Source organism: Leptodactylus fuscus, chromosome 7 (assembly GCF_031893055.1).
Source record: "Leptodactylus fuscus isolate aLepFus1 chromosome 7, aLepFus1.hap2, whole genome shotgun sequence".
Lineage (NCBI taxonomy): Eukaryota > Metazoa > Chordata > Amphibia > Anura > Leptodactylidae > Leptodactylus > Leptodactylus fuscus.
Window position 1 is genome coordinate 71,407,497 of NC_134271.1, and position 26,359 is coordinate 71,433,855.

Here is a 26,359-nt window from a genome sequence, read left to right on the forward strand (position 1 = left end):
AATGATACCCACAAGGACCAGGGTTAGTTATTAGGAGCCGCTGCCTCCCTTCTACTGGGCTGTAGCACCCGAGATATACCCATCTTTACAGCACCTTACATATTGAGTATCTGCTCTAATACTCATACATTACCCAGTGTTTTTTTGTTTGTTTGGTTTTTTTTTTTTTGTAATTTTGTTCTTCTCTCCCACACTGTGAAGTCTCGCTCTTGCGTCTTGCGACTACTAAGGACACATTTGGGTCCATTACTGATGATAACTAGCAATAGGTAGTCTGCAAAGCTAATCTCTGTTATAACTATAATGGCAACCATATTGGTTATCAACCAGAATCTGCTATATTTTTAACATGAGGACATTTATGCCACGTCACAAATAATTTGGGTAACACCCTCACATGTGAGTATATTGCAGTTCACTGATGCTAGTAAAGTGGGGTGACAGCTCATCTGTGGACTTATCTGTGGAGCTAGTAATGGCTGCTCAGGTAAACCAAGTATGTTGTTTTAGTTACTTGTGTCATCTGCAGATAATTCCTGATTAGTTGGCAGTAGTGGCTATCCTGATAGCAGGGAGTGCTGTCTATGATCTGTTGCCAGGCTGGACATGGATTAACATGTGCTATGGGTCAGAAACTACTGCGTAATCTGACAATTTATTTCCTGCTCTGCCATCTTCAAGGCTTAGTAGGAACCTTGGGTCAATTGAGACTCTTATTAGATACTGCTTGTTTCCAGCCTTCATCCTGCATATTACTATCACAAGTCAGCATCTAGATAGTCCCTTTTTTTTTTTCTTTTTTTCTTTTTTTTTTTTGCTGCTGTGACAAATCCTTCAATACAGTCCGCTACTCATTCATTGTTTGTTTGAGCATAAATGTATGGACAGAAATGGAAGTGAATATATTAGATTTTAAAAAGTGGTCTTTTCTCCCTTCTTGTTTGGTTGCAGTGTTTGGCATTGCCATTCACCCCTATTTATTTGAATACCAGGTACAAACAATGGACAATAGAGACATTGTAGTTGGGAGGGAAAAAACCAGATCCTTTTTGTCTTCTTTCATACAACCCTGTTAAGGCATTATTCACACTTTATCAGTCAGTCTGAGAGCCTCTGTTGTATTGGAAATAACAATAATGTATAAATCTCCGTTACCCACCCTTCCTCCACCTCATAATCCGTTATTACCTCTGTTGTGTTCCTATTCCCTGGATATATTACACTTATTTATATTTCTGGGTTTTTTAAAGATTAATGTCCCTGTTTTGTCGACTTTCACATGGCGGCCATTCATCACCCGAATCATTTGTTTTCAGAAGGAGAACTCTTAATGGCGTCTGCTTTACTAGTCACCGTTATCTGCTTAAAATAAAGAGCTTGGGGCCTGTAAATGAGGATAACTTCCTGCACGTGTCTCCAGCAACAGCAACACAATGAGGCTCCGAAATACAAGTAGTCATTGTGCCTGCATGTTCCCTATGGCTGTGATGGCACAATTTAGGTGTGATTTGCACCAGTTTGATACACTCTATTCTCCATGCTGAAAACATTGGCAGCACAAATCTCTTTCCTGTTTACTACAGTGTATTATTACTGCTGAAATGTAACTGCTTACTGTCTAGAGGGGATGAAATTGGAGCAAACATTCAGCTGTGGGTAGTATAAGTATCAGGAAGCAAGCTGAGATGTTTGGAATTGATACACAAGGCCTATTAGAAAAGTACAAATGGTTTAAAACACATTGAATTTGGTTTATTACATGGAAAACTTAAGAAAAGAAACCAGAGGTTTCCTTAGAATCCGAACATCGTTTTCTAGGGAATAAGTCTGTCTGTTTTATGTTTCACAGGATAATCTGTTCTGTTATGGATTAGCTTTTAATGTGCAGTATGTAGAACATTAATATACCACAAATTCCACGATTACCATGTGTCCAGATGGGCAAGCTTAGCAAGATCTACAGGATACTTTGTTTTCTTTTAGCTCTATTAATATGAAATTGCTATCCTTTGGTTAGTTTCAATAGTTAGAAATCTGTGGGTCTCCAGCTATGGTGAAATTATATATCCCAGCATGCTAGGAAGCCACAAATTGTTAGCTGGAGTTTGGTCTGAAGACTACGTGGGCGAAACACAAAGCGGCCCTTAACAGGGAACAATACACCGTTCATACTAATGGTGTGGGGTGACATAATGTACGGTAGCCGGTCCTATCTAGCTCTCATTTTTAAGTACAGAAACAGCTTAGTGTTACATTGGAAAAATGGCCGTACCACTACAACCAAACCAAAGTGTCCAAGAAGCTATTTTTCAATAGGACAATGCCTAGCCAAAAGATGTTCATGCTACTGTCAGCAGACTGTGTAGTCTTAAAGGGGTATTCCCACGTCGCATACTCACCAGTCTTCACTGCCGTAAAATCTTCTTTCTTCCTGGTTTCTTGCATCATTTGGTGGGCGAGGTTTCATATGCAACCTGCCGTTTAGTTCGGCCCCAAATTAGCGTGTAGCTCTGCTCACCGTATAGCGTGATCCTATGGGGCAGCTGAAGGGCCTGTGATGTTATCAAAGGTCCTCAAACAACACTATATGCACAATTTTGGACTATGAAGTACAAGCAGGAGCAACTCCTTTCTGTGTTACATACAGAGACTTCCTGTCTCTGCCATAATGAACACAATTGAATTATCTAGCCTGATAACTGGGAGAACAGAAGACGTTCAGAAATGAAAGCAGCTCCTCTCCCCTATCTGAGAGCAGGAAGCTAGGTCACGTGGTGTAGACACAGGAATAGCTAGAAACACAGGCTGGCTCCCGTGCACTTAGCCCCTCCTCCCTCCCTCCCTGAGAGCAGGCAGCTACATCACTTGACTTTTGAGCAGATAAGTCAAGGGCTGTGTCAACAATGAATTGAATAAAGTAAGATAGTGGACAAACAAAGAAGTTTTGCTGAAGCAGTGTATTTAGGAAAAGTCTTACATTCACATTAACAAGCAGTATAGATAGGATCCTTGTGATGGGACAACCCCTTTTAAAGCACTACCATGGCCTGCAACCTTTCGGAACTTGACTCCCATCAAGCATAATGTTATTGTTCAATTGCAAAGCGATCTGTCAGTAGTCAATCTTGATGATTTTTGTGCCGAAGTTCATTGTGGTATAACATTCCTCAGCCAACCATTAGGAACCTTACTTATAGCATGCCATGTATTGTAAGTGCATGTATTTCTGCTCATGATGCTTATACGCAATACTTAATAAATTGAGATATTTTGAATATTATTTTTCCATTTTTATCATTTGTATATTAACATGTCAATAATTAATGTGATTTTCATCATTCCAAGACTTTTCCTCTTTGGTGTTGCAATGGCAATGTTGAGGGGTGTATTATATGTTTTCACTTTATGCTTGGCTCTTGTAGGAGAGTTGAATGCAGTCTTTTGCTCCTTGCTATCTGCAGTTTAAAGCATTCCCCAAAAAATAAAGCCACTTTATAAAGACATTTTCTAATCTATCTTCAAGTAAAAAGCTTCTATCTCCATCTGTCAGTTGCATTCCTTACCTCAACCTTCACTCGGCTTGTATTCAGAGAGAAGAGGGGCTGTGAGCCTCACACACAGATCACATTCCTTCTGACATAAATGGAGGAGAGGGGAGAGGAAGAGATAAACAAACACGCTCTGCTGTTGGTGGCCACTGTAGAGGATGGGACAGTAGAGCAGTGTTTGTGTGTCTGTCTGTCTTCCTCTCTCACTTCAGCAGCCTTTTCCTCTCCTTTCCATAGACTTCTACAACCAGTATTCAGTACTTATATACTTGTTGACACTAGGAGTGAAGTGACCTGATAAGCAGAGCTGTAAACCTTTTATTTTAATATAATATGTGTTACAGAATTTCTTATATGCGCTTTGTACTAGTTATGAAACATTTTAGAATTGGAGGGATCTGATTGTAGTTCTTTTCATTGGCAAGCAGTACAGAATCTTCCTCAAGCCTATGATCACTATACCATGTACATCCAGAACTGTGACTGACCATTCAAGCTCACTTTTAAAGGACTTCTGCACTATTATATGTGTCTGCTTTATGACTAATGTCCTTTTATCTTCTTTTGTGGTTATTAACAGGCCTATCTTCACCTGGGGGTCCATGAGAAGCTGGGCTTGTCAGGAAGACCGGATAGACCCATTGGTTGCCTTGGAACATCGAAGGTCAGGGGTGTGATATGTGTTGTGTTGTCAAAATTGGGAGTGTATCTGTGTTATCACTTTGTTTTTGGATACTATGTGACTATCACATTTCGTTGCCCATACTGTCTACCTATTTACACAATTACCCATGTATCCCTTGGAATGCTATTTCTCCATTAGTTTTCTCATAGTATTTTACCTGGGAAGTGTTAGGGAGGAAAACTGCCTGACTCTTCCTGTTAAATGTCATTTCCATTGATAAGTTATTTGGTTCAGACATCTTCGATCTTTATTTGATACCCACCCCTGTCTTTAAAAGCCTGTTCTCTTTGTCAAATTTTTGTTTCTTCTGCAGATTTACCGCATCCTTGGGAAAACAGTTGTCTGTTATCCCATTGTGTTTGACCTGAGCGACTTTTACATGTCTCAAGACGTAATGCTACTCATTGACGACATTCAGGTAAACCCTGCATGCACAAATCTTGTTTACTACACATAACTTTGGAAATTTCAATAATTCAGCATTCAGTAGTGAAAAAAAAAATGCAATACAACAGCAGAAGACCCATGCTCTGGATTGTCAGATAGCAGTCCAGTCCTTGGGACTGATAGTGTGTGTGATTAAGAGTTTACCAGTCAGTGCTAACTGATAGCAATGGTAAATAAAAAAAACCTTCCAGCGCCAAAAAATATTTAAATAAAACTTGACTTTTACTTCATGCAATTAAAATTGTAAATACAATGGATCCATATGAAATACAAATAAGAGTAGCTTACGCGTTTCGGGGCTACGAAACATGCCCCTTACTCATAGCCTACTACTCAAAGAATGAAAGCATCTTAAATAGTTAGATAGCTCCACCCACATGTGGGCTGAATTCCAACCAACATATACTAAAAGGATACAAAAGCCCAAGTGTTGCCATACCACAAGTAATGAAAAGCATTTTAAACAAAACATTAATTAATAATGAACAAGCCATGATCCATAAAAAGGAATATGTTAGACTCACCCGACCTTTGCGAAAGATGTGTGCAGCATGAAACCAGACATTCGGATATAAAGATGCACATTCAGTGTAACTACGTGCCTACATCATGTGGTGCGTACTGAAGATCACGTGATGACAGATCACATGACGAATCATATGATATGTATCGGCACGAACTCCCATGTAGATTTAAATGGATTTAAACTAGATCCAATGTGATATGGGACACATGTTAATAAATTAAAGCCAAATCCTGTTTAATATTTAAACCTACAGGTACCCTGGTGTTCAACTTCCAGATCCAGAAGGCTTCCTGTTTAAGCAGAAGCCTTCTTCGATCACCACCTCTCTTTGGTGCTGAGATATGTTGAATTGCATAAAAAGCAAAAGATGAGGTGTCCCCCTTATGGTGAGAAATGAAATGACGTGATGCATTTGACATATTATCAGATTGTGATTTTGAACAATCCGCCAGATGTTCAGATATTCTGCTTTTAACCTGGCGGATTGTGCACCCAACATAAATAAGGTCACAAATGGTGCACTCAATCACATAAATCACGTAGGTACTATTGCAGTTCAAAAAGGTCCTAATATTAAATAAAGATTTATTGGCTGAAGGTCCAAATGTCGTTGTCTTCTTACAAAATTTACAAACCGCACATCTAATAGATGCACATTTGTAGAAACCCACAGTTCCCAACCACGTGGGTTCCTGTTTATTCTGAGAGGCATACAGACTAGGTGATAAATGATCCGCTAGTGACCTACCCCTACTTGGGACAAATCTAACACCTGCCTGCAGGATATGTTTAACGATAGGGTCGGTTTCTAAAATAGGTAAGTTCCTTTTTATAATTTGAATGACTTGGTTATATTGAGGGCTATATGGTGTTGAGAAATGTAAAAGAGATTTATTATCACCATTCCTCATTGAAGAAGACTTATCCTCTAAGAGAGAATTACGATCCATATAGGATATTGGCGATCCCTCAGCCTATTTAATGTGACCTGCGATTGTTCTTTGAAAATCGCATTATCTGAACAGGCTCGTTTGGTACGAGTCAATTCCCCTACCGGCACAGATTTAATAGTGTGCGGTGGGTGGCAACTAGAAGCCAATAATGTGGTGTTACCGGAGGTGGACTTACAGTACAACGATGTTTGGATTTTGGCGGTGGCGGCATTACCAAAAAGTTCTAAATCAAGAAAACAAATTTTGGTGGGATGGGAATTATGAGTGAACGACAAATTGAATTAATTCAAATTAACATAATCCAAAAACATTGGTATGGGCGCTACATCGCCCCTCCAAATAATGAGGATATCGTCGATGTAGTGCCCATACCAATGCAAACTAGAAAAAAACGGATTGGAAGGTGAAAAAATAAAAAGTTCCTCCCAACGTGCCATATAGATATTGGCAAGAGAAGGAGAAAAAGGGGACCCCATAGGGGCCCCACACACCTGTAAATAAAACTGTGAATCAAACATAAAATAATTGTGCTTTAATAGAAAATCTGTTACCTGTAAAATATACTCACAAAGTTCCGGTGTGTATGTACTGAAACGATATAAATGATTAGCCAATGCCGCCACCGCCAATTCATGGGGAATACAAGAATAAAGTGAATTGACATCACAAGATACCCATGAGTCAACAACACCCCAAGAAACCTCAGAGAATGTTTTAAGAAGTTCTTTCGAATCTTTTATAAATCCCGGTATTTTACAAACCAATGGTTGAAGTAGGCTATCAAGCCAACCACCCAATTTTTCGCTGAAGGAGTTAATTCCCGCAATATAGTGCTAACTGATATTATGTGGCAGCCAGCACAATTCAGAATATGGATCTGGATGTAAAAGTCTAAAACAAGACACAAGATTTTGAGGCTGCAAAACATTGTTTATAATCTGTTTATCTTGTGATGGGTTATGCATCTTCTGTAAATGGTAAAAAAAAAAATACAGAGAATGGATAATTCACTTAATATTTCCGTCTGGAGATTAAACTGTCTGCTCCACATGGATTCTGCTTTAACACAGGACCTGACAGCCAGGACTAATAAACTTGTGAATCAATCAGTGATATCCAGGACAGCGAAGAATCAATCACCTCTTACGCTTGCCTGAAATAATTGCTCTGGTCATTTGCTGTAATGCTGGGTTTACATAGCGCTTTTTTGCTGTAGAAATACATGCAGTTTATATTTGCAGTAATGAGTACCATGTGTTACTATATATCTCACCTGCAGGGGCACAGCTATAAGGTTGCAGAGGTAGTAGATCCTGAAGGGGCCCCGAAGGTCGATCTGCCCACAAAAAATATACCACTATTCTAAATGGCTCAGATTTTACATTGAGACGCAGAAGATGTAATTTGCACCTTGCTCACCTGTATGTGAACAGCCAGCACACTAGAGGTTTTCAGTTTAATGTCCGTTACACCTGTGAAGCCTGTTTCGGATAGTAAACCACCCAAAGGTCCTCATGCATTGGGGTTTTGTGTCTAAATAGCCCTGTTGCAACATTAACCATGACCACATAAAAAATACCAAACTTTTACATGTACCTTGAGATGAGGCTCAGCAAACCCTTCTATAATGCTCTAAGTGCCTACACAGCTTGTACTGTGCAGCCGGGGACATACACCGCAGTTTTACTGTACATGTGCCAATGGTCCAGGCGCATGTGCACCAAAGCAGAGGTGTACTCCTCCTGCTTCACAGAAAAACTGCACAGGTGCCCCAAGTACAGACTTCGGTTGAGTGTAAAGATTTTTTTTCTTTTTCTTTTTTTTTTTTTTTTTTTTTTTTTTTTTATTTTAATAAATACAGGCATAGATGGTGTTTAAAACAAGGCTATTTGGGACACTATAAAATCCCCAGTCCTCAAGAACCTCTGAGTTGTTTTGTGTCCCAGATTATTCTGACAGGATCACTTTAAGGCTCAGGCCCCACGTTGCGGAAAAGCAGCTTTTTTTTGCTGCAAATTTTGTTGCGGTTTTGTGAGCTAAAGTAAGGAGTAGGCTGAGCAGAAGAAAGAAGTATAAGAACTTTTTTATAGAGCACTCATTCCTTTTGTAGCCATTCTTGGCTTTGGCTCAAAAAACTGCAACAAAATCTGCAACAAAAAAAGCTGCGTTTCTGCAACATGGGGCCTTAGCCTAAGTTAGTAAAACACCAATTAACTACAGGCTGTTTCTCATTACAGGCCATATTGAAATAGATAGTTTTTTAACATAGCAATGAGCATTGACAATTACCTTAATTTCGTTTACATGTGCACCCCCTGTCCATAATACTTTATATTGACCATAATGTGTCTGCTCTGACATTGGCTCATTATTAATGCTCTCACAATTCTCCTGGGCTTATATTTAATAATGTACTTCTACCAGCCATGGGCTCCTAACCCATCAGATTAATTCCACACTTACTGCCTCCATTCTGCCTGCATCACAAATTGACGTTTTTAGGGAAATGTTGCTGAGAAGGATTTCAATTAGCCGGATTAATAAAGTAAATGTGACTGCACTGCAAAGTCACGGGATAAATGTCTGAAACACGTTTAACACTCTAGCTGCCAGGAAAAGGGGGGTTTAATGGAGCTCTTTGAAGGGGCTGTTAAGGCAGAACATCTCACCTTGTCCGCAGTCACATACCTCTTCCTGCATCCTCAGCTTTTTAGATATATGAAGATGATAGGTTATCCTCAGACAGTCCATAAAATTCTGCTATATATTTATTCTATATGGGACAGGGAGAGAGGTGGGTTAAATAATAAATTTCCTATGCCCTGAAATCTATAGACTCTATACATCTGAGGATTGAGAGAGAGTGTGTCACTGCTGGGACTTGTTTTAGGTACCTTTTGTAATGTGATAGTCTTGTTACAGAATGCTCTGCAGTTCATCCGGCAATACTGGAAGATGAAAGGGCGTCCTCTGTTCCTGGTCCTGATTCGTGAGGATAACATTCGGTATAGTATGGGATCATAAGGTTTAGGAGTACAAGAATTATGCATTGCAGTCTCCATAACTTCTGTTCCCTTTTTCCCTTCCAACCCTTAGGGGGAGCAGATTTAACCCTATCCTGGACATGCTTGCCTCCTTTAAGAATGGAAATGTGGCAGGTGTTAAAGTTCATGTGGACAGACTACAGGTAAATAATAGTTCATATCTAAGCATTTACTCTTTTTTGGGGGGAAATATGTAAATAATGGCATACCCTAACATCCAAATATACTCTGTGCTTAGAGTGCCTCTGCAACAGTGCTTCATTATTGAATAGTACAGATAATAGATAGTAGAAATTTTTGTAAGATATATTTTTGATTTAGTATTAGAGAAAACCACTTCTCTGTCCACTTATCAGGCTACTCTAGCTATTCCTGTTTTTAGAGATATTTCTTAAGTCTTTGGGGAAGGAGGAGGGGGCTGCTGATAAAAAAAAAAAAAAAAAAATCTGCCGCTGCTGAGCTCTGCTACACTTAGTGAGTGAGAGAGCTCTACTATATCAAGTAAGATAACTCTCTATCATTGTACAGACTGAGGCAAGAAATCAATTTCTAGCCAGCAGTAGCCTCCTCTTCATAGACGTTTGACTATGAAGAGTGTGACTGATGGGAAGGTGGAAGAAAGTAGCCAGATCAGTGAAGAAGGGAGCATTATTCTTTAATACAGTGCATTACAAAGCTTCATGTATTCACATACTATTCATTTAAGAAAAGTTATTTTTTAATTGGAGGCATGCTTCAAACTCTGTCCCCTATCAGTAGTCTTGGGGACTGCAGCTAGACAGGAGAGGTGAATATTTATATGCCATTAAAGAGGGTTCACAGCCCTAGATATATAGATTCTTAATACTAATAACCTATCCACCTATCATGCAAAGGTACAAGGACCTCCTGCATAGATAAGCTGTTCCTGCAGCCTCCACTGCATAGCGGTGGGTCTGGGGAGTTATGGCACCACTCCTATCACCTGAATAGGAGCAACCTGCACGCACTTCTCATCCACTACAGCAGCTTCTGCACCTGAAAGCTGCCAAAACAGCTGATTTGTGTACAGTCCAGTTGCCGCCCTCCCTACAGACCACATGCTGTGGTTAGCTCATCAGTGTGAAAAATCTATTACAGACAGAAAACACCTCTTAAGAAATGAGCCATCTTCTATCGTGTTGATAAACAATGTATTCAGTTGTTATATCTGGTTCTGGAGAAGCTAGGTGACATCCAGTAAGACCACCATCACAGTCTGCCTGGTTGTGTCTTAGCTTTAGTGGTTTGAATACGCCGTTAAACTTTATTTGCTTACATATTAAGCTAAAGGTGTATGTTTATCTGAAGTCCTATATAAATCCACAACGTCTCATGTCATTTTACCATACTATAAATGAAAAGCTGAGTCTGCTTCATCTGTAAGTTGTAACTTTGTCTGGTCACAGAGATGCACGGGAGCAGAGCAGAATCTTCAGCATCTGAATAATAGACAGGATTGTGTTTCCTCGGCTTTACAATCATTGTGCTTTTAGCTCTGTTTACTTATTTATAGAACCTGTGAATTGCTCCAAACCCTTCATCTTTACTTTAATCTCACATAAGTGACAAGTAAGTGGCGGCAATTCCCTCTGCACCTCGCAGCCTCTTCCTTGCCAGTTCACTTGTGGCTCTCACAAAAACCATGCAAAGAAAGATTTAATTTTGTATCATGTTATTATTTTATATGCCAATTTACTTTGGCAAAAAATATGAATTGTATGCCACCCCCTTAACAAAACCATGAAAATACAAAGTCTGAAGTTTTCTGTTGCTCCAATTTTATTTCAACACGTCCCAGATTCCTAAATAAAAACATTTAGTTGCAGCATTGGAGAATGTATTATTGTTAGGTAGGGTTGCCATTTAGGAACATGGAAAATCTGGGAGAAATCTTTCAAGGAAATGGTAATTGTATTTATATAGCCTTAAAGGCTGTCACCCAGCTTTCTCAGAATCCAATCTGTAACTGAAAACTGGCACTGGCATCTCTGTATGGGGACATTGTGTTCACTGCATTTGTCACGTACAACTTCCAAAAAAGTACTTTGGATACATTTCCCACGTGTATACGCCATCCACACACCTTACTTAACTTAATGAAAGAGTTTTAAGAAAGTAAAGAGAACCATTAAAATAATTGAAGATTTTTAAAACTGTGTAGTGGCGGCCAATTCTGTGATTTACCTCTATATGCTCTGAACTCTTGGCAGTGCGGATTTCAGCTTTTTAGAGGAAAGATGCCAAAAAATGCTTTAATTTCCCAGTTCCATAAACTGAGGGGGGGGGGATATCGGGTAGAATTACTACCAGAGGAACAACCTTAAACCCTTATCCTACTAATACAAAAACAGTGTGATATCCCATAGGGTCATACAATTGCTTTTCATGTGATTATAATACAACTTTTAGGGCACATGTAGTGAAATGCTACAGAAAAAAAATCATCAAAAATGTAGTAGAAAATGCTTTCCTATTGGTTTTTTCTTTCATATATATTTCTAGAGGGAAAACACAGTGTTTTCTCATTGTTATACATGGTTCAATGTCTGTACGAAGGTAAATTCTGCTTGCTCTCCGGGTATATGATCCAAGTGGATCTTATTTGTAACACAATAATAAGAGAATTGAAAATGTCCTTTATTGACTTGAAGCAGTGTACTTTAGCGGAATTGTTGGAGTGCTGGGCATTTACTTTACTGTTTGTTCAGCATTTGTACAAAACATGCAGTAATACAAAGACAAAAAAAAATTAGACCGAATTCAGTGCTCAAGAGCGCAGTGTATTATGTGACGTCAGCTAAGCCAATAAGGATGGATATGTCACCATGCTGTTGGACAGGCCTTGTTGTCTCCAGGCCTTGTTGTCTCTATCTTCAGAATATGGTTTAAATGCTTGAAGTGGTATTTATTTCTACATTATGCCAGTAAACACCACATCTCCCATAATGCACCACACCATTGTGCATTAAGATAAGATAAGAAAAGATAATTCTTTAATAGTCCTACAATGGGAAAATTCAGTGTGATACAGCATCATGTATAGTACAGTAGTATATAGCAAGAGAAAAACATACATACAAACATCCTCGCTCTATCTGAAACTAAATCTCTCTAAGACTGAACTACTACTGTTTCCACCATCTAATAGATCTGTCCCTGATATATCCATTGCAGTCTCAGGCCTTACTATAACTCCTAGGCAGTATGCCCGCTGCCTCGGGGTCATGTTTGACGCAGACCTTTCCTTCACCCTTCATATCGAATCACTCGCACATTCATGTCACCTCCACCTCAAAAACATCTCCAGAATACGCCCTTTCCTTACCAGAGATACACTAAAGACACTTATTGTCTCTCTGATTCATTCTCGCCTTGACTACTGTAACTCCTTACTAATCGGTCTTCCCCTTACTAAACTCTCCCCTTTACAATCTATTCTGAATGCAGCGGCCAGGCTCATCTATCAGGCTAGACGCTACAGCGATGCCTCTGGTCTGTGCCAGTCGCTACATTGGCTGCCTATTCATTATAGAATAAAATATAAAGTTATCACTCTCATCCACAAGGCTATCCATAATGCTGCACCTCCCTACATTTCCTCCCTCATCTCTGTCTACCGCCCAACCCGTGCTCTCCGTTCACTCAATGAAATAACACTTACCTCCTCTATCATCAGAACCTCCCACACTCGTATACAAGACTTCTCCTGAGCTGCACCACTTCTCTGGAGTGCTCTACCCCGGTCAATCAGACTAACTCCCAATTTCTACAGCTTTAAGCGCAAACTAAATACACATCTCTTCAGACAGGCATATCACAATTCCTAATGTCAACCCTTCCGTACTACAATTCTGATGTCCTTTATTGCTAAAAGAATCCCTAAATTTTAACCCTCCTCTGTCCCCGCTCCCACACTACCCCACTTGATATGGTGCCTTTTCAGCCTAACTTATCTGTTCAAGCTCCATCCACATGTTAAAGGTCACCACTAGTGACTGCTCATTCAGTATTATTTGTGTAATGACAATCACCTCTATTACAGAATTGTCTGAATACTGTATAAGCAATGCCGCCCCTGCTACCTCTTGTGTCACCCCCCTCTACCTCATAGATTGTAAGCTCTCTTGAGCAGGGCCCTCAGTCCCATTGTGTGAAATGAAGTTCTTTGTTATGTATCTGTCTGTATCTGAACCCTACAAATTGTACAGTGCTGCGAAATATGTTGGCGCTATATAAATAAGATGTATTATAATTATTATTACATACAAGTTCATAGCAGATAGAGAGATACTAGCAGTCATAGCAACTAAAAAGAAAGAAACGAGAGAAAAACTGCAGGATCATTTAGTTCTCTGTGCAAAGTGATGTTGATAATACAGCCGGACTGCGGTTGGAGGACACGAGGAGGGGGCACAGCATGTAGACAAAACAGGCAGAATCAGCTTTTTTGCAGAGGTGGGGGACATATGCAGCTATCATGATAACATGTGGTAGTTTCTTTGGTAGGTAGTGAGATCTCATGCTCAGGTTCAATATCTTGCATCAGCACTATTATTCCTTAACCACAAAAATGTCCCAATAAGAACCCCATCCTTCGTCGCAAGCCCTCCTCCTATCTTCTTACCACCCAAAGAAGTCTGAAGGCATCCAGGTAGACAGGGTGCTGCTCTCTTTCCATGCTTCCTTATCTTGTGGGGGAGAAGATGGTAGGTTCCAAGGCTGTAACAGAGTCCCACATGTCCACGGTAAAAGAAAGAAATACTAGTCAGCCAACCATAGGCATCTTCCACGCATAAGCAATAGATGCCAAAAAAACATTTCCTTGAAAAAGAAGCCGCAATTTAATGTAAGTTTCTCCTCCATGCTTTGTCTGCCTCATGGTGACCATCCTGTCCTTAGTGATGGTAACAAGGCACATGTACACAGGAAATTCCAGCTGAGAAGGTAATCTTTCAGCTTAAACAATACACAAAGAAAATATTCTGCAGGTTCTTCCATTCGATTATAGTTAGCTAATTCATAGTGCTAGTTTGCTTGAGTAGAGGATTCTTGAAGATACAGACAAAAAGAGTGAAAGAGGAGAGATAAAGGTCGCTCTCTGCTTGGAGCTCTGTATGGAGGCAGCCACTCATGTGGCGCCATCTTGGAAATAGAGTTGCACATTCAGGCATGTGCTTATTAGCACTGTACTGATTTAGGTTTTATCAATTTTCTAATAGATGTATGAATAAGTTTTAATGCACTTACTGCAAATAATATTTTGCCCCTTTAAGAAACACCAGTAAGGCCTTATTTGCATGGCACTGAAAAATAAACCATCCAAAAATTGTTAATGTGAATGGCCCCAAATGAATGAATTTATATTAACGCAGCTATGCACCATACAGCCAATAAGCTCATTTGTCTGAACTGGCACTGTTATTGCTGGATCTGGTGTATCCTGCTCACTGAATGCATTTCTTCTTGCAGACTCTAATATCTGGAGCAATGGTTGAACAGCTGGACTTTCTGAGGATCAATGAGTCAGAATCGTAAGAACTACTTTTCCCTAGATATTCATCCCATGTACAAAACGCAAGCTATTGCCCGGTTCACATCTGCGTTCGGGTCATTCCGTTCCCCTCTTCGCATGAGAAATGCGGAGAGAAAACTGCTGCAAGGAGCACTTTTCTCTCCACATTTTTCGTGCGGAAACCACACGGATCCCATTATAGTCTATAGAATCTGCTGGTTTCCTAAGGTAACTGCTTTCTTATGCAGATTAGGTTTCTGTTCCGGGGGTCCTCAAGTGGACTTCCCGAACGGAAACCCATTTGCAGGTGTGAACCAGGCCTGAAATTGTCTTTTCTGCAATTTTTTTGTTAATGTTTTTGCAAGACAGTTTTTCCTTCATTGAAGGGCCTAGAAATGGAAAATCTAGTTATTAATGCAGCAGTGGATAAGTGAGCACCACTGATTTCCAAAAATGCAGCTTACCAGATCCTTGTGTTCTTTTAATAATTGCTCTCTGGCATACTAACTGTGCTGTGCATCACCTCTTAGGATCCCAGAGTTCCACAGTTTTGAGGAGCTGGAAGTGCCCAAACACTCAAAAGTCAATAGACAATCCAGCATCCCAATTGCTGACCGAGAGAAACGTCCTGAAATCAATGTAGCGGAATGGAAACATCGCCCCACCTATGAGATCCTACAGAAACTGAATGTGAGTCACTGGGTAGCTCGTCTCTGGTATCCGTTTTAGAAGCCATTACCCCCTTTATCTCTTGTTTCCCTCTCTTTGCTTAGGACTGCACCTGCCTTGCCTCTCAGGCTATCCTGCTCAGCATAGTGATGAAGAGGGAAGGACCACATTTTATAACAAAAGAAGGTGAGAGCTTTTTCCACCACTCAGTGTCAGGAGAAAAATTATAACGCCTTCACCCTGCTACTTTCCAGCTGTGTCTAAGTATTATCTGTCTCTGGAAAGCTGGGTGACTATCTATTTTGCTACCTTTACAGTTTCCTATAGGGTTGTTACACATATCAAACTCCTGATGTCCTGCTTTCATTTTGTTGCAGTATTATCTAAGTAGATTTACCATTCAGAAGTCTGGGAAAGTTGAGTGGTATCCTGTATGAGAATTATTACAGCTTTAATGAGTTATACTGTACAGTAGTAATTATGCGGCAGATTGTAGGCTAGTTATCTAAGTAGGCAGCCCAAGTAGTAGCTATGATAACAACCCTTTTGGTTGTCCCCTGACTCCTGAATGAGAGATGCCTGATGTGCAGGTCATTGTCTACCTAGAAAGACTGACTTATATGACTCCCCATGTAAGCTACTATAACAATCATATTTGTTATCACTCAGCAGACAATAGGAAATGATGCCATCCCGATAATCCAGACACTCCTCTTGGGTAACTGTAGTCTTCTGAAGAATAAGGGTTAATACTTCAATTACATGGATCAGGAGACACCTGCTTTCTGCCTGGATGTTTTATTTTTATTTTTTTTTATTTTTCCATTTTCGACTGAAGAGCAATTAAATTCCGAAAACTGAGATTCCTGCGAGTGCGATTTAATTGTAAAGAGCCCGAGCAGCTAATTAAGAGGTGGAATCTGAGAGTTGTCCTCTCATCTCATCAATTCCTCTTCAGGGAGATGAGATCTGGGGAATTAGAAGTTAATAATGAGAAATTACTATACTTAAACTAGTCAGGAGGCTCTGCAGCATTATACTACACTACCAGTACCCTGTGTCCTGCATCCATGTCCCTAAGGGTATGTTCACATGGAGTTCCTAGCAGGCGGATTTTGGTGCGGAATCCGCCTGCAGGAGGCCACACGGTGGTTCAGTGGTTAGCACTGCAGCCTTGCAGCGCTGGAGTCCTGGTGTTCAAATCCCGCCAAGGGCAAAAAACCATCTGCAAGGAGTTTATATGTTCTCCCCCTGTTTGCATGGATTTCCATCCCATATTCCAAAAAAGACATACTGATAGGGAAAAATGTACATTGTGAGCTCTGTGTGGGGCTCACAATCTACATTAAAAAAAAAAAAAATCTGCCTGCAAAGAGGCCTCCCATTTATTTCAGTTGGAGTCCCTCGTTTTTTTTGGCTAGCGGGAAAAAGAAGCGACATGCCCTATCTTGCTTCGGATTCTGCGGCTGAGTCAGCTGCAGCGCCCGCGGCTTGAGGCTCACTCCTGATTAGGCCCATTTTTATAATACTTTATAACCAATTTAAATCCCCACGGTCACATCATACATCCCATGAGGTGAGAACGGGCTACTTGGTAGAATTGGGGGGCTACTTGGTAGAATTGGGGTGCCACTCCTTTGATGATCTGCAATGTTCAGCTGGAGAAATAAAGCAGAACATTCTTCATCTCTTGTTCTTTGAACTTAGCAATGTGTAAATGGCGTGTAATAAATATTCCAGCACGGTGTGGCACTCGGCCCCAGGGGCTCCTGATAATTACACATTCTCTGTGCAGGGTTGGTGCCACCATCCTGTTTGAACCCTATTACACACAGCTTGTTACAGTGTTATTAGACTGCTTCATGCTCATCCTGCTCATTTATTCTCATTCACACCTGCTGTAATAAAGACCATCTACTCTGAAACTTTTTTTCAACAGGTACAGCATCTGATTTCATGGAGAGGATCTATAGGAAAGCGGGCAGCAATAAGCTCTGGTAAGTTCGTTATGAGCCCAGGCCCAGATTTGTCTTGCTTCATCTGTGGTCTGTAGAAAAGGGTTTCTGTTGTGGAAGATATATGACTGAAATGACGTTAAAAGATGTGTTTTCCATAAGGTCTGTGATAATATCACCACGTGCAAGACATAATACATTTTGGGTCTGATTGCATTATCTTAAAGGCAGTTCATCAGCAGGAAATTTTTCATGAACCTAATCCCAGTACACTGTAGAGGTGATTCTCCAGTTTCCAAATATCTGATGATAAATTTGGGAAGCCCCTTTTCCATGTAAATTACCATTTTATTCATGTGAAGAGTACTTTTGAGGCGTATTAGTCTATGCTCCAGGTACCCAGGTAAAACAATTTTCCCTTCCCCAATAGGTTTATAACAGATTTCCTGCTGGCAAGACCCCCTTTAACAAAGTTCATCATTAAATCTACATTCTTTGTCGGGATTTTGCTTAGGCACTGGTCTTGTCCAGTGCTGCAGTCCCAGTTTTGCTGGATGCTACAGATTTTCTTGGTCAGACATGTGATCTAAGCACTTTGCAGCCGTCATCGGAGCTTCCAAAGTACAGCAGCTTTGTGAAGTACAGCTCTGCCAATGGCTGAAAATGTAACTCAAGATCATCTCAAGGAAAGGAATAAAATGTTACTCAAAATACTGTTCATAACAGGAGGTTTTCTTTGTAAAGAATGTGACGTACATGTTTTATTTGATGACATTTTCCCTTAATTGGGGTCAGCATTCTAACTAGCAACTTCACCCCCTCCAGCTTAACCTCACTATCATTTTCTCTACTATAACCTTGGCCTAACCTCTAAAACTCCTTTATGCCCGTGAGTTCATGATCACATAGTCTCCACATGGTGCAAAGCATTATAACTGTCCTCTAGTATGACAGTCATTTGGCACTTCCCTCTACTCTGCTTAAGCCCACCCCCAATAATTTCCTCCTCAACTAGGCTGTAACCATGCTATATAATATGCTTATGCCAGAAAATTCATGACCACATAGTGCTTGTATGGTGCAGAACATTAGAACTGTCCTCTAATATGACAGTCATTTCTAGCTTTCCTTTTAATAACGGGTACACCTATTCATATGTAGGGCAATGTTCCCTGGAACTTTCTGACTACAGAGAAGAAAATCTCTGAAAGATCAACTCATTGGGTGTGTTTAGCATTTCATCCACTCCATTTACTGTATTATGTACCTGGCTGCATGAGCTGAAATCCTTCCTTTGGTAAGGAGTCATTGAGGTGGATTTTACCACTCTGCTTTTTATTTAAGACTGGTGGAAATAGTGATGCTCTCTAGGTTTCTAGGTCTGTCTTAATATTACATGATACCATGCATAGAAGGCATTCGGTAGGACACTGGGTGGTTCATTCATCGGAAGCTCTGTCCATGGTACTGAATTGAACTTTCATGGTGGAGTAGCACTGTCCATGGTGCTTAACGGTTCTTCTGGGTATTCATATTGAGTCATAGTAGGGGCACCGTCCATGGGGCTAGATTGAACTTTTTTATTTTTTTTTTTTAGTAGTGGCACTCCTCTTGCTGATGATCGGTATATATTTATAGGAAGCACTGTTCTTGGTGCTGAGAGAAATTTTCAAGTTCTATGTTTGCTACACGTGAACAAATTCATGTTTACTTTTAGAAATTGATCCTGTCAAACTGGCATGGCCACATGGCCTAGTAAGTTTATCAGTGCCCTCTCATGTATGTAAATACAGATTTTCCCATTCATTGACTGTAAGCAAAGGTCTTGAAAATGAAAAGAATTTGAAACACGTCTGTTAGAAACATTTTCATGACCATCAACTTTCGCACATTAGTTAACCTTTAGAAACCTAAATTTGAAGGAGTAAAAGAGTGAAATCAGTGTCTTGTTAAGAAATAGTTAAAACCTGATAGTGTAATGACTTTTCAGGGAGATTTCATTTAATTTGCAGTTTCCATAATAATAGTACACTTCATTATATGGTAGTACATTTACATATACTTTGTTGTGTTTCTCTATTCTAGGGATACATCCATTTCTTAGTCAGATCCAGAGCTGCATCCCACAGCCCTAATTGTGCAGAGAAACCGGTTTCACTGCTCTGTGGGATATGTATATGTGCATTGGAATATGTCAACCATAGCTGTATCTGTCATCACTGGTACCTTCCTAGATGACATCACAATTGTGACTGCAGCTTTGGCCTTTGTTCTGTGACTGGAGAAAAAGACATAAATAATTAAGAATAGGTACAAGATAATTATAGCAAAATCTGTGCAAGGGTAATCGGCATTGTATGTAGATTACATCTAGATATAAACAAAAGTAAATATAAAACTGTACTTTGGCTTAAGGTTCCTGAAATTTTCACTTCATCTTTTCATTATATATGAGTATATGAGGGCAGCCTTTTATATACAGTCTGAAAGTAATCTCCTTCTATGGGTAAATGAGGCATTCTGGGGTATTTAAAAATTCGACCCAACCGTGCCACATTCATCCTCTATCCCACCATGACTCATATCTGTTGTCACACACAGGTTTGTGGTTCGATACACCGCTGCCTTCATGCAGTGGTTAGCCTCATCTATAGCACCACATATCACCACAATTGTGGTTCACGGGAAACAGGTAAAAAGCCGCTTATGCTGTCGGCTTTTACTGGCGCAGCCATTGTTTGTTTTGTACTTCGCGCTGCCAAAAAAATCTGCATGTGTTGGATTTAACAGGCATGAACTAACCACTGACATCTAAGAGGTTGGCAGACAAAAAGAAGCAAGTATGGCTTTGATGAACATATTGCATTTCTGTTTCAGGCATTTAGATGTGGCTCAGATATATTTGTCATGTTATGGTTTTTGTATCAGCTCTTTGCATAAGAATAATGCAGTAAGTTTATCTGTAATCCTATATAAACCCACCAGTAGCATAGCTTAATAGCAGCAATGTGTGTGCATTATTCTGTCTTTGCCATACAACCTGCTGCTTCCTGCCACACCAGACTAAGCCGTCACTTTCCAGCTATTAATGGTGCAGCAGCAAGAAATGCATTTTCCTTTATTTGGTAGTGGCCCATTAACCAGCAGCAGCACAGACCGGACTAAAGCTCCATTATCAGCTATTAGCAGCTCCCTGACACACATTATACACAGTGACTGTGTCTGACTCCATGATGTTCATTATCCTCATTATATGCAGCTCTGCAGCAAAAAGGCAAAATCAGCCAAAAGAATCCCAATTAAGTGCCAGCACCCCAGATGACCCCCAGAAGACCCAGAACTGACCAGATTACTCTAAGGCTTCCTGCACATGGATGAGATCTGTCAGGACCTCTGTTAATGAGCGTGGAACAGATTCCTCTATACTATCCCCCAACATATGATAAATGCTGAGCAGAAGTGATAATAGACTGATACGGCTGATGGAGCATCTTGTTATAACTGTATTTAAAGGGGAATCTGATGCAAGCAATGTGGAGCATTCTCCTCATATGTTTTATAGTGCCAAATTTAACTATAAATCTTTGACCACCCCAAATTTACCTTTCTACTAGAGGAGGCTGATGTGTACACATTTGTATAGAGCCCTACTGAATACAGATTGCCCCCTAAAGACATCAACAAGCAAACCAGATAGGGGAGGGAAAGTAAACTCCATTATCGCCTGTTAGCAGCTCCCTGACATACATACATATTATACATGGTGACTCTGTCTGACTTGGGTCCATGATGAGATCTAATCATCACATTTACCTTTTCTTCTTTAAAAGTTTTTATTTTAAGACCTTGGTTTTACTACAGACCTCCTTTCCTCAGCCGCCCCTTCATCCTAAACACTGACTTCTGAAAACGAAGATATCAGTTCCTACCCACAAAGGGGCCAATCTGTATGCAGCCATATAGCATTTTATTGAATGCAGATTAGATTGTGGCGACAACATGGTGGGTTTACAGTACTTTTTTTTTTATAGCATAACTCTGCTTCTTTGAATCCATAGCTTTACTTGCCTTCAGATGATGTAGTTCTATTCAAGTCACATCCAGAGCTGCATTCTAAATTCTGTTAGCTCTCAAGTCCCCTTGTCCTTGTCTCTGCAGAGCATGCACAGACGTGGTTCATTCTGTGACATATGTTTTCTTTCTGTCATACACCCACATTTCATAGCGAAATAAAGAGCATTATGGGGGTGGTCAGACATGTTTAGTATGAAGTTGTCAGCACACAGTTAATGTGTTCCTGCAAGCTACCAGTAGAATTGTGAATGTAATATAAAACTCTGTGTAACTTATGACATGAAAACACTCAGGCATTTATAGACTTGTAGTACCACAGCTGCCTCTGCCGCCACATACACAGGATGATTCCGCTGTAAGATAACTATTGACCTCCTTTACCCTGATGTTCCATGTCTCCTCATCTCCACAAATCTGCATTAATTGCTTTCTGTAGTCCATTAGTTTGACTGATTATTTTAATATTGTATTCCTCATTACCAGCAGACAGTTTGTGGGAGGGCAGGACGGATTATCTAGCACACTGGTAATGGAGATGCTTCTCATGTAATATGCAAATAGGGGTTTAAAGGGGAACTCTGTGTGAGCCTTCACAGTGTTCTCAAAAGTCTCTAAACCTTGGCAAGTACCCGTTAAGATGCTAATGGAAATTGTGCATGTATGACAAGTTGAGTGGCACTGCTCTGTTTTCTGCTTACAGGTCTATTGTTCGTCTTGCTGCCAGTCTTTTAGGTAAAATAGTGGACAGCCTTGCTCCATCTATAACTAATGCATTAGTTCAGGGCAAGCAGGTGAGTACTCTAACCATCATATCACTAGATATCTATGTATTCAATGATACCTGTATATAATTGTCAGTAGTCAGAAACCAGGCCCCATTATCAATCAGTTTTAGGGTAAGATGTCAGTTTTATGTACATCCCATTATCAATGTAATGATGAAAAATCTAGCAAAAAAAAAAAATGGGTGTGTAGGTCATAAAAAATAAGTATTTTATAGAACAAGTCCATCACTGTATATGATCAACTAAATTCTGTCCATATCATTTATTCTCAGTCATGTGACTTAATTATGTGACTCCTCATCCATCCATCAGTCTTACTATCTGCCACACTGGCCAGTCCACCTAACAAAATTCCTTTATGAACTGCACACATTTCATCTGTTGCGACACCACATGTATGGTTAAGTAGGATTGATCTAATAGACAGCTAAAGGGAAGTAAGGGAGCATGCTCGTCCTACATGAAGGTGACTACAGGACATGTCCAGGTGCAACAGTGCTGAAACAGTATATCTTGTAGGCCACACTACAGATTGCTTAAAGGAGTTCTGGTAGACTTACAACTTACCCCTGTTTACAGGTTAGGAAAAAAGGTGTCTGATCAATGGGGATCTGACTGCTGGGATCCTTTCTGCTGCCATTATCATGGTGCACATACATGGTGGTATCCACATAGATGAATGCAGTGTGCCCTGACCAATATTTCTCATGATTGAGGAATTATCACATGAAAAGTACCATTTTTAAGTCCCCTGAATATGCCTACACACTGACAGCAAGCAATGACAGCATAGTGAGAATTAAAACACAAGTTACAAAGTTGCAGAAATCAGAGGACTGAATTGCCTGTTAACACTGTGTACAGTGCCCTAAAATTTACAATCCACTTACTACAATTATGCAAATCAGCATGTGAGTTACAGCATTTATTACCAATAAAAAGCGAGCTTTGCTGCATGTGTACCTCTGACAGTAAGCTAAGAATTGTGCTTGGCTGATCTCTCCATTGTCATCCTGTTATGATCATGTTTTACTGTGTATTCTTAGGTCACGCTTGGTGTTTTTGGCCATGAGGAGGCAGTTATCTCCAACCCACTTTCACCCGGGGTGATAAAGGATATTCTCTACAGCAAGTGCAGTCCCTATGATGAGCGGGAGGCTGTCCTGCAACAAGAACTGGTCATCCACATCGGGTGGATTATCTCTAACACTCCCCAGTTGTTCAGCGGCATGTTAAAGATACGGGTTGGGTGAGTACAGTTGCCAATACTTGGGTAGTTTGCTCCAATTCAAGCGTTGACCTTCCTGTATTATGTACAGCTTTTCCAGTTTTTCTATATAATAACAAGTTCAGCAGCTCTCTTGTGTACCATTTTTAAAAGAAGTCTTTCAAACTTCTTATACAGTATGTTGTTGTTGGGATGTTTAGTGGTATGTAGAACATACATCAAAGTGCAGTCTTGTTTCACTATCAGGAGGGGAGGGTGAGGCGTTCCTCCCCGCTCTCACTGTACAGCACTATAGGCACTACTGTGAGGAAAGGCGTTCCTGACATTGTCAGAAATGCCCTTCTGACTGTGAAGAGCTACGGTACCGGCACCGATAGCTCTTCACCCGGGGCACAGAACATGAAAGCGCACTGTCTGCTTTCTAGCGGTATATAAAACCGCATGTGCCCCATGTGGTGAAAGGTCCTCTTTAAGGAAGGACACACCTGTAGATGTTCTACATGGGTGTGATTATAAGTAGTTGCCTTATATGTATGCATTTTAGTAATTTCATTACAGAAACTGAGAAAAAGCAGAAAATCGAGGTTTATATCGTTTACTTGACAATTTGAGGCTCACTTTTATTGCATTGATGGCTGCATATTATTGGGAGCTATAGTGGGGGCAAGACTGAACCATTCACAGGACTCTGAGGTTAATCTCATCTGCTCATTTTGCTGCTGACTTTTGCCCATTTGTAGCTCTGACAAGTAGAAAGAAGCCCCCTGCAATGAGCCCTTTCTATTCTGGATTTGATTTAGAGCTTCGCTATTGATTTCTGCTCGGTTGTTCTTGTTAAAGTAGAACAAGCGCTTGACAGAACCATTACAGTGAAGACCTGCTCTCACCTGCCATGCTACTCACATGAGAGATCAGTACATTACCCCCTTACCTATTGTAACTTGCTCCAGTGCTGCCTGCATTACATAGATACATAGCCCCTAATTTCAGAGTGGATTTACATGAGATGGTTTTTGTGTTCAAAACTGCATTAAACATGTCAAATATAATGCGTACATTTATCAAAATTTTGTGCAAGAAAACAGGCCTGAAAAGTATCGCACGTTGGCTCATTGTCACTTGTGACAAAATATGTTCCACTTTGCCCCTTCTTAACTGCCAGGCTCATTGCTTTTGAGAAAAGCTGACCAATCAGGGCAGAGGTGAAGACAGAGTGAAGACATAAGACTGGTAAGCCTTATACAGAAATCTACACCAGTCCCTAGCTGCTATTGATTTCAATTCTGGCACCAGGGACCTCCCAAGATGCACCAGAATTATTACAAGGTCTGAGCTTCTTAATAATCCTGGCACATCTTTCAACAGCAGAGAAATTGATTAAGACTGGAGTAGAAAGCATCAATTCAAAAAAAAAAAAAAAAATCTCCACATTGTTTCAATTTGCTTCTCTTGTATAAGCTGTGCGACTGAAAAACACCTCACAAAACCACTGTAAGGGTAAGTTCCTCTTTATATTCGCTGCGGTCTGCTGATGCATTGCTTCGGAATTCTGTCACGGCATCCCGCTGTTGATTATTCCCAGATGAATGGGCCTTATTAGCAAAGATTCTCAAGCCACGGAATCTCTGGCATGATCGAGCAGGATGCTTCTTTTTTCCACATCCTGCTGCGATCTCTGCTTCTTGCGAAATCCGTGGCTAATTCCTCTGTGTGAACACAGCCTAAAATGATGGTTCTGACACCTGTAATGTTCTCGCAGTGAAAGTCTCATGTGAAATGTATGCTTACGGTAGCAGTGGGGCATTTTTGTCCAAAAAAAAAAAAAATTATTCTATAGTGATCCTGATTTCCGTATTTTCCGGACTATAAGGCGCACATAAAATACTTTGATTTCCTCAGAAATCGAAAGTGCGCCTTATAGTCCGGTGCGCCTTATATAAGGCTTGAAGCAGCGGCACGCGAGGAGTTAAGCGGCGGCCGCCGGCAAAGTCTCCATGCCGCTTCCATACATTGCAATGGGAGCGCGCTATTCAAATAGTATTCGTTCATCTCTAACTATTTGAATAGCGCGCTCTCATTGTAATGTATGGAAGCGGCATGCAGACTTTGCCGGCGGCCGCTGCTTAAAGAGATTCTACTAGAGATGAGCGAGTACTGTTCGGATCAGCCGATCCGAACAGTACTCGCTCAACTCTAGATTCTACCATTAAAAGAACCTCTTCTCCCTAACCACGTCGGAATAGCCTTAAAAGACTATTTGTCTCTTACCTTTCCCATAGCCAGCGCCGCCTTCTCCCTGAGCTGTGTTCGCGCCTTCCGTGTCGTCTTCTTTGGGCCTCATGGATGACGCATGCGCAGTCGGCTCTGGCTGCGAGAGCCTGTTAGAGCCGACTGCGCATTCATCATCCATGAGGCCCAAAGAAGACAGAGACGGAGCTGCGGAAGAAGGCGGCGCTGGCTATGGTAAAAAGGTAAGAGACTATTCCGACGTGATCAAGAAGGAAGTTCTTTTAAAGGTAGAATCCCTTTAACTCCTCGTGTGCCGAGCGCTTCCATTCATTTCAATGGAAGCGTGCCATTGAAATGAATAGAAGCGGCTGGCACGCGGGGGGTTAAGCGGCCGCCGGCAAAGTCTGCCGGCCGCCGCTTTCAATCATATAAGGCGCACCGGACAGCGCTGCGCCTTGTAGTCCGGTGCGCCTTATATATGGACCTAGGCAGGACTATAAGGCGCTCATGGGTAATGCGCCTTATAGTCCGGTGCGCCTTATAGTCCGCAAAATACGGTTATCGAATCAATTATTCTCCATTCATGCTAAGGCTGTTCTTACACCAACATAATTTAAGTCTACAATTGCAGACCATTTGCGGACACATTGTATTCACTGCGGCCTCTTACACCACCATATATT

General features: G+C 40.7%; 1 protein-coding gene across 4 annotated transcripts in view; it reads left to right on the forward strand.

Annotated features, from left to right (window-relative positions):
- PHKB (phosphorylase kinase regulatory subunit beta) overlaps positions 1-26,359 on the forward strand; it is a 148,079-nt gene that overhangs the window by 110,996 nt on the left and 10,724 nt on the right. For 2 of the 4 annotated variants that reach the window (XM_075282098.1, XM_075282100.1), the window contains 10 exons: positions 4,129-4,212; positions 4,547-4,651; positions 9,082-9,164; positions 9,256-9,346; positions 14,694-14,755; positions 15,267-15,426; positions 15,510-15,591; positions 17,345-17,402; positions 22,135-22,225; positions 23,266-23,468. In XM_075282098.1, the coding sequence (XP_075138199.1) occupies positions 4,129-4,212; positions 4,547-4,651; positions 9,082-9,164; positions 9,256-9,346; positions 14,694-14,755; positions 15,267-15,426; positions 15,510-15,591; positions 17,345-17,402; positions 22,135-22,225; positions 23,266-23,468 (1,019 nt within the window). Of the gene's footprint in view, positions 1-4,128; positions 4,213-4,546; positions 4,652-9,081; positions 9,165-9,255; positions 9,347-14,693; positions 14,756-15,266; positions 15,427-15,509; positions 15,592-17,344; positions 17,403-19,961; positions 20,053-22,134; positions 22,226-23,265; positions 23,469-26,359 lie in introns of all 4 variants that reach the window. The other 2 variants (XM_075282097.1, XM_075282099.1) reach the window with 1 other exon arrangement.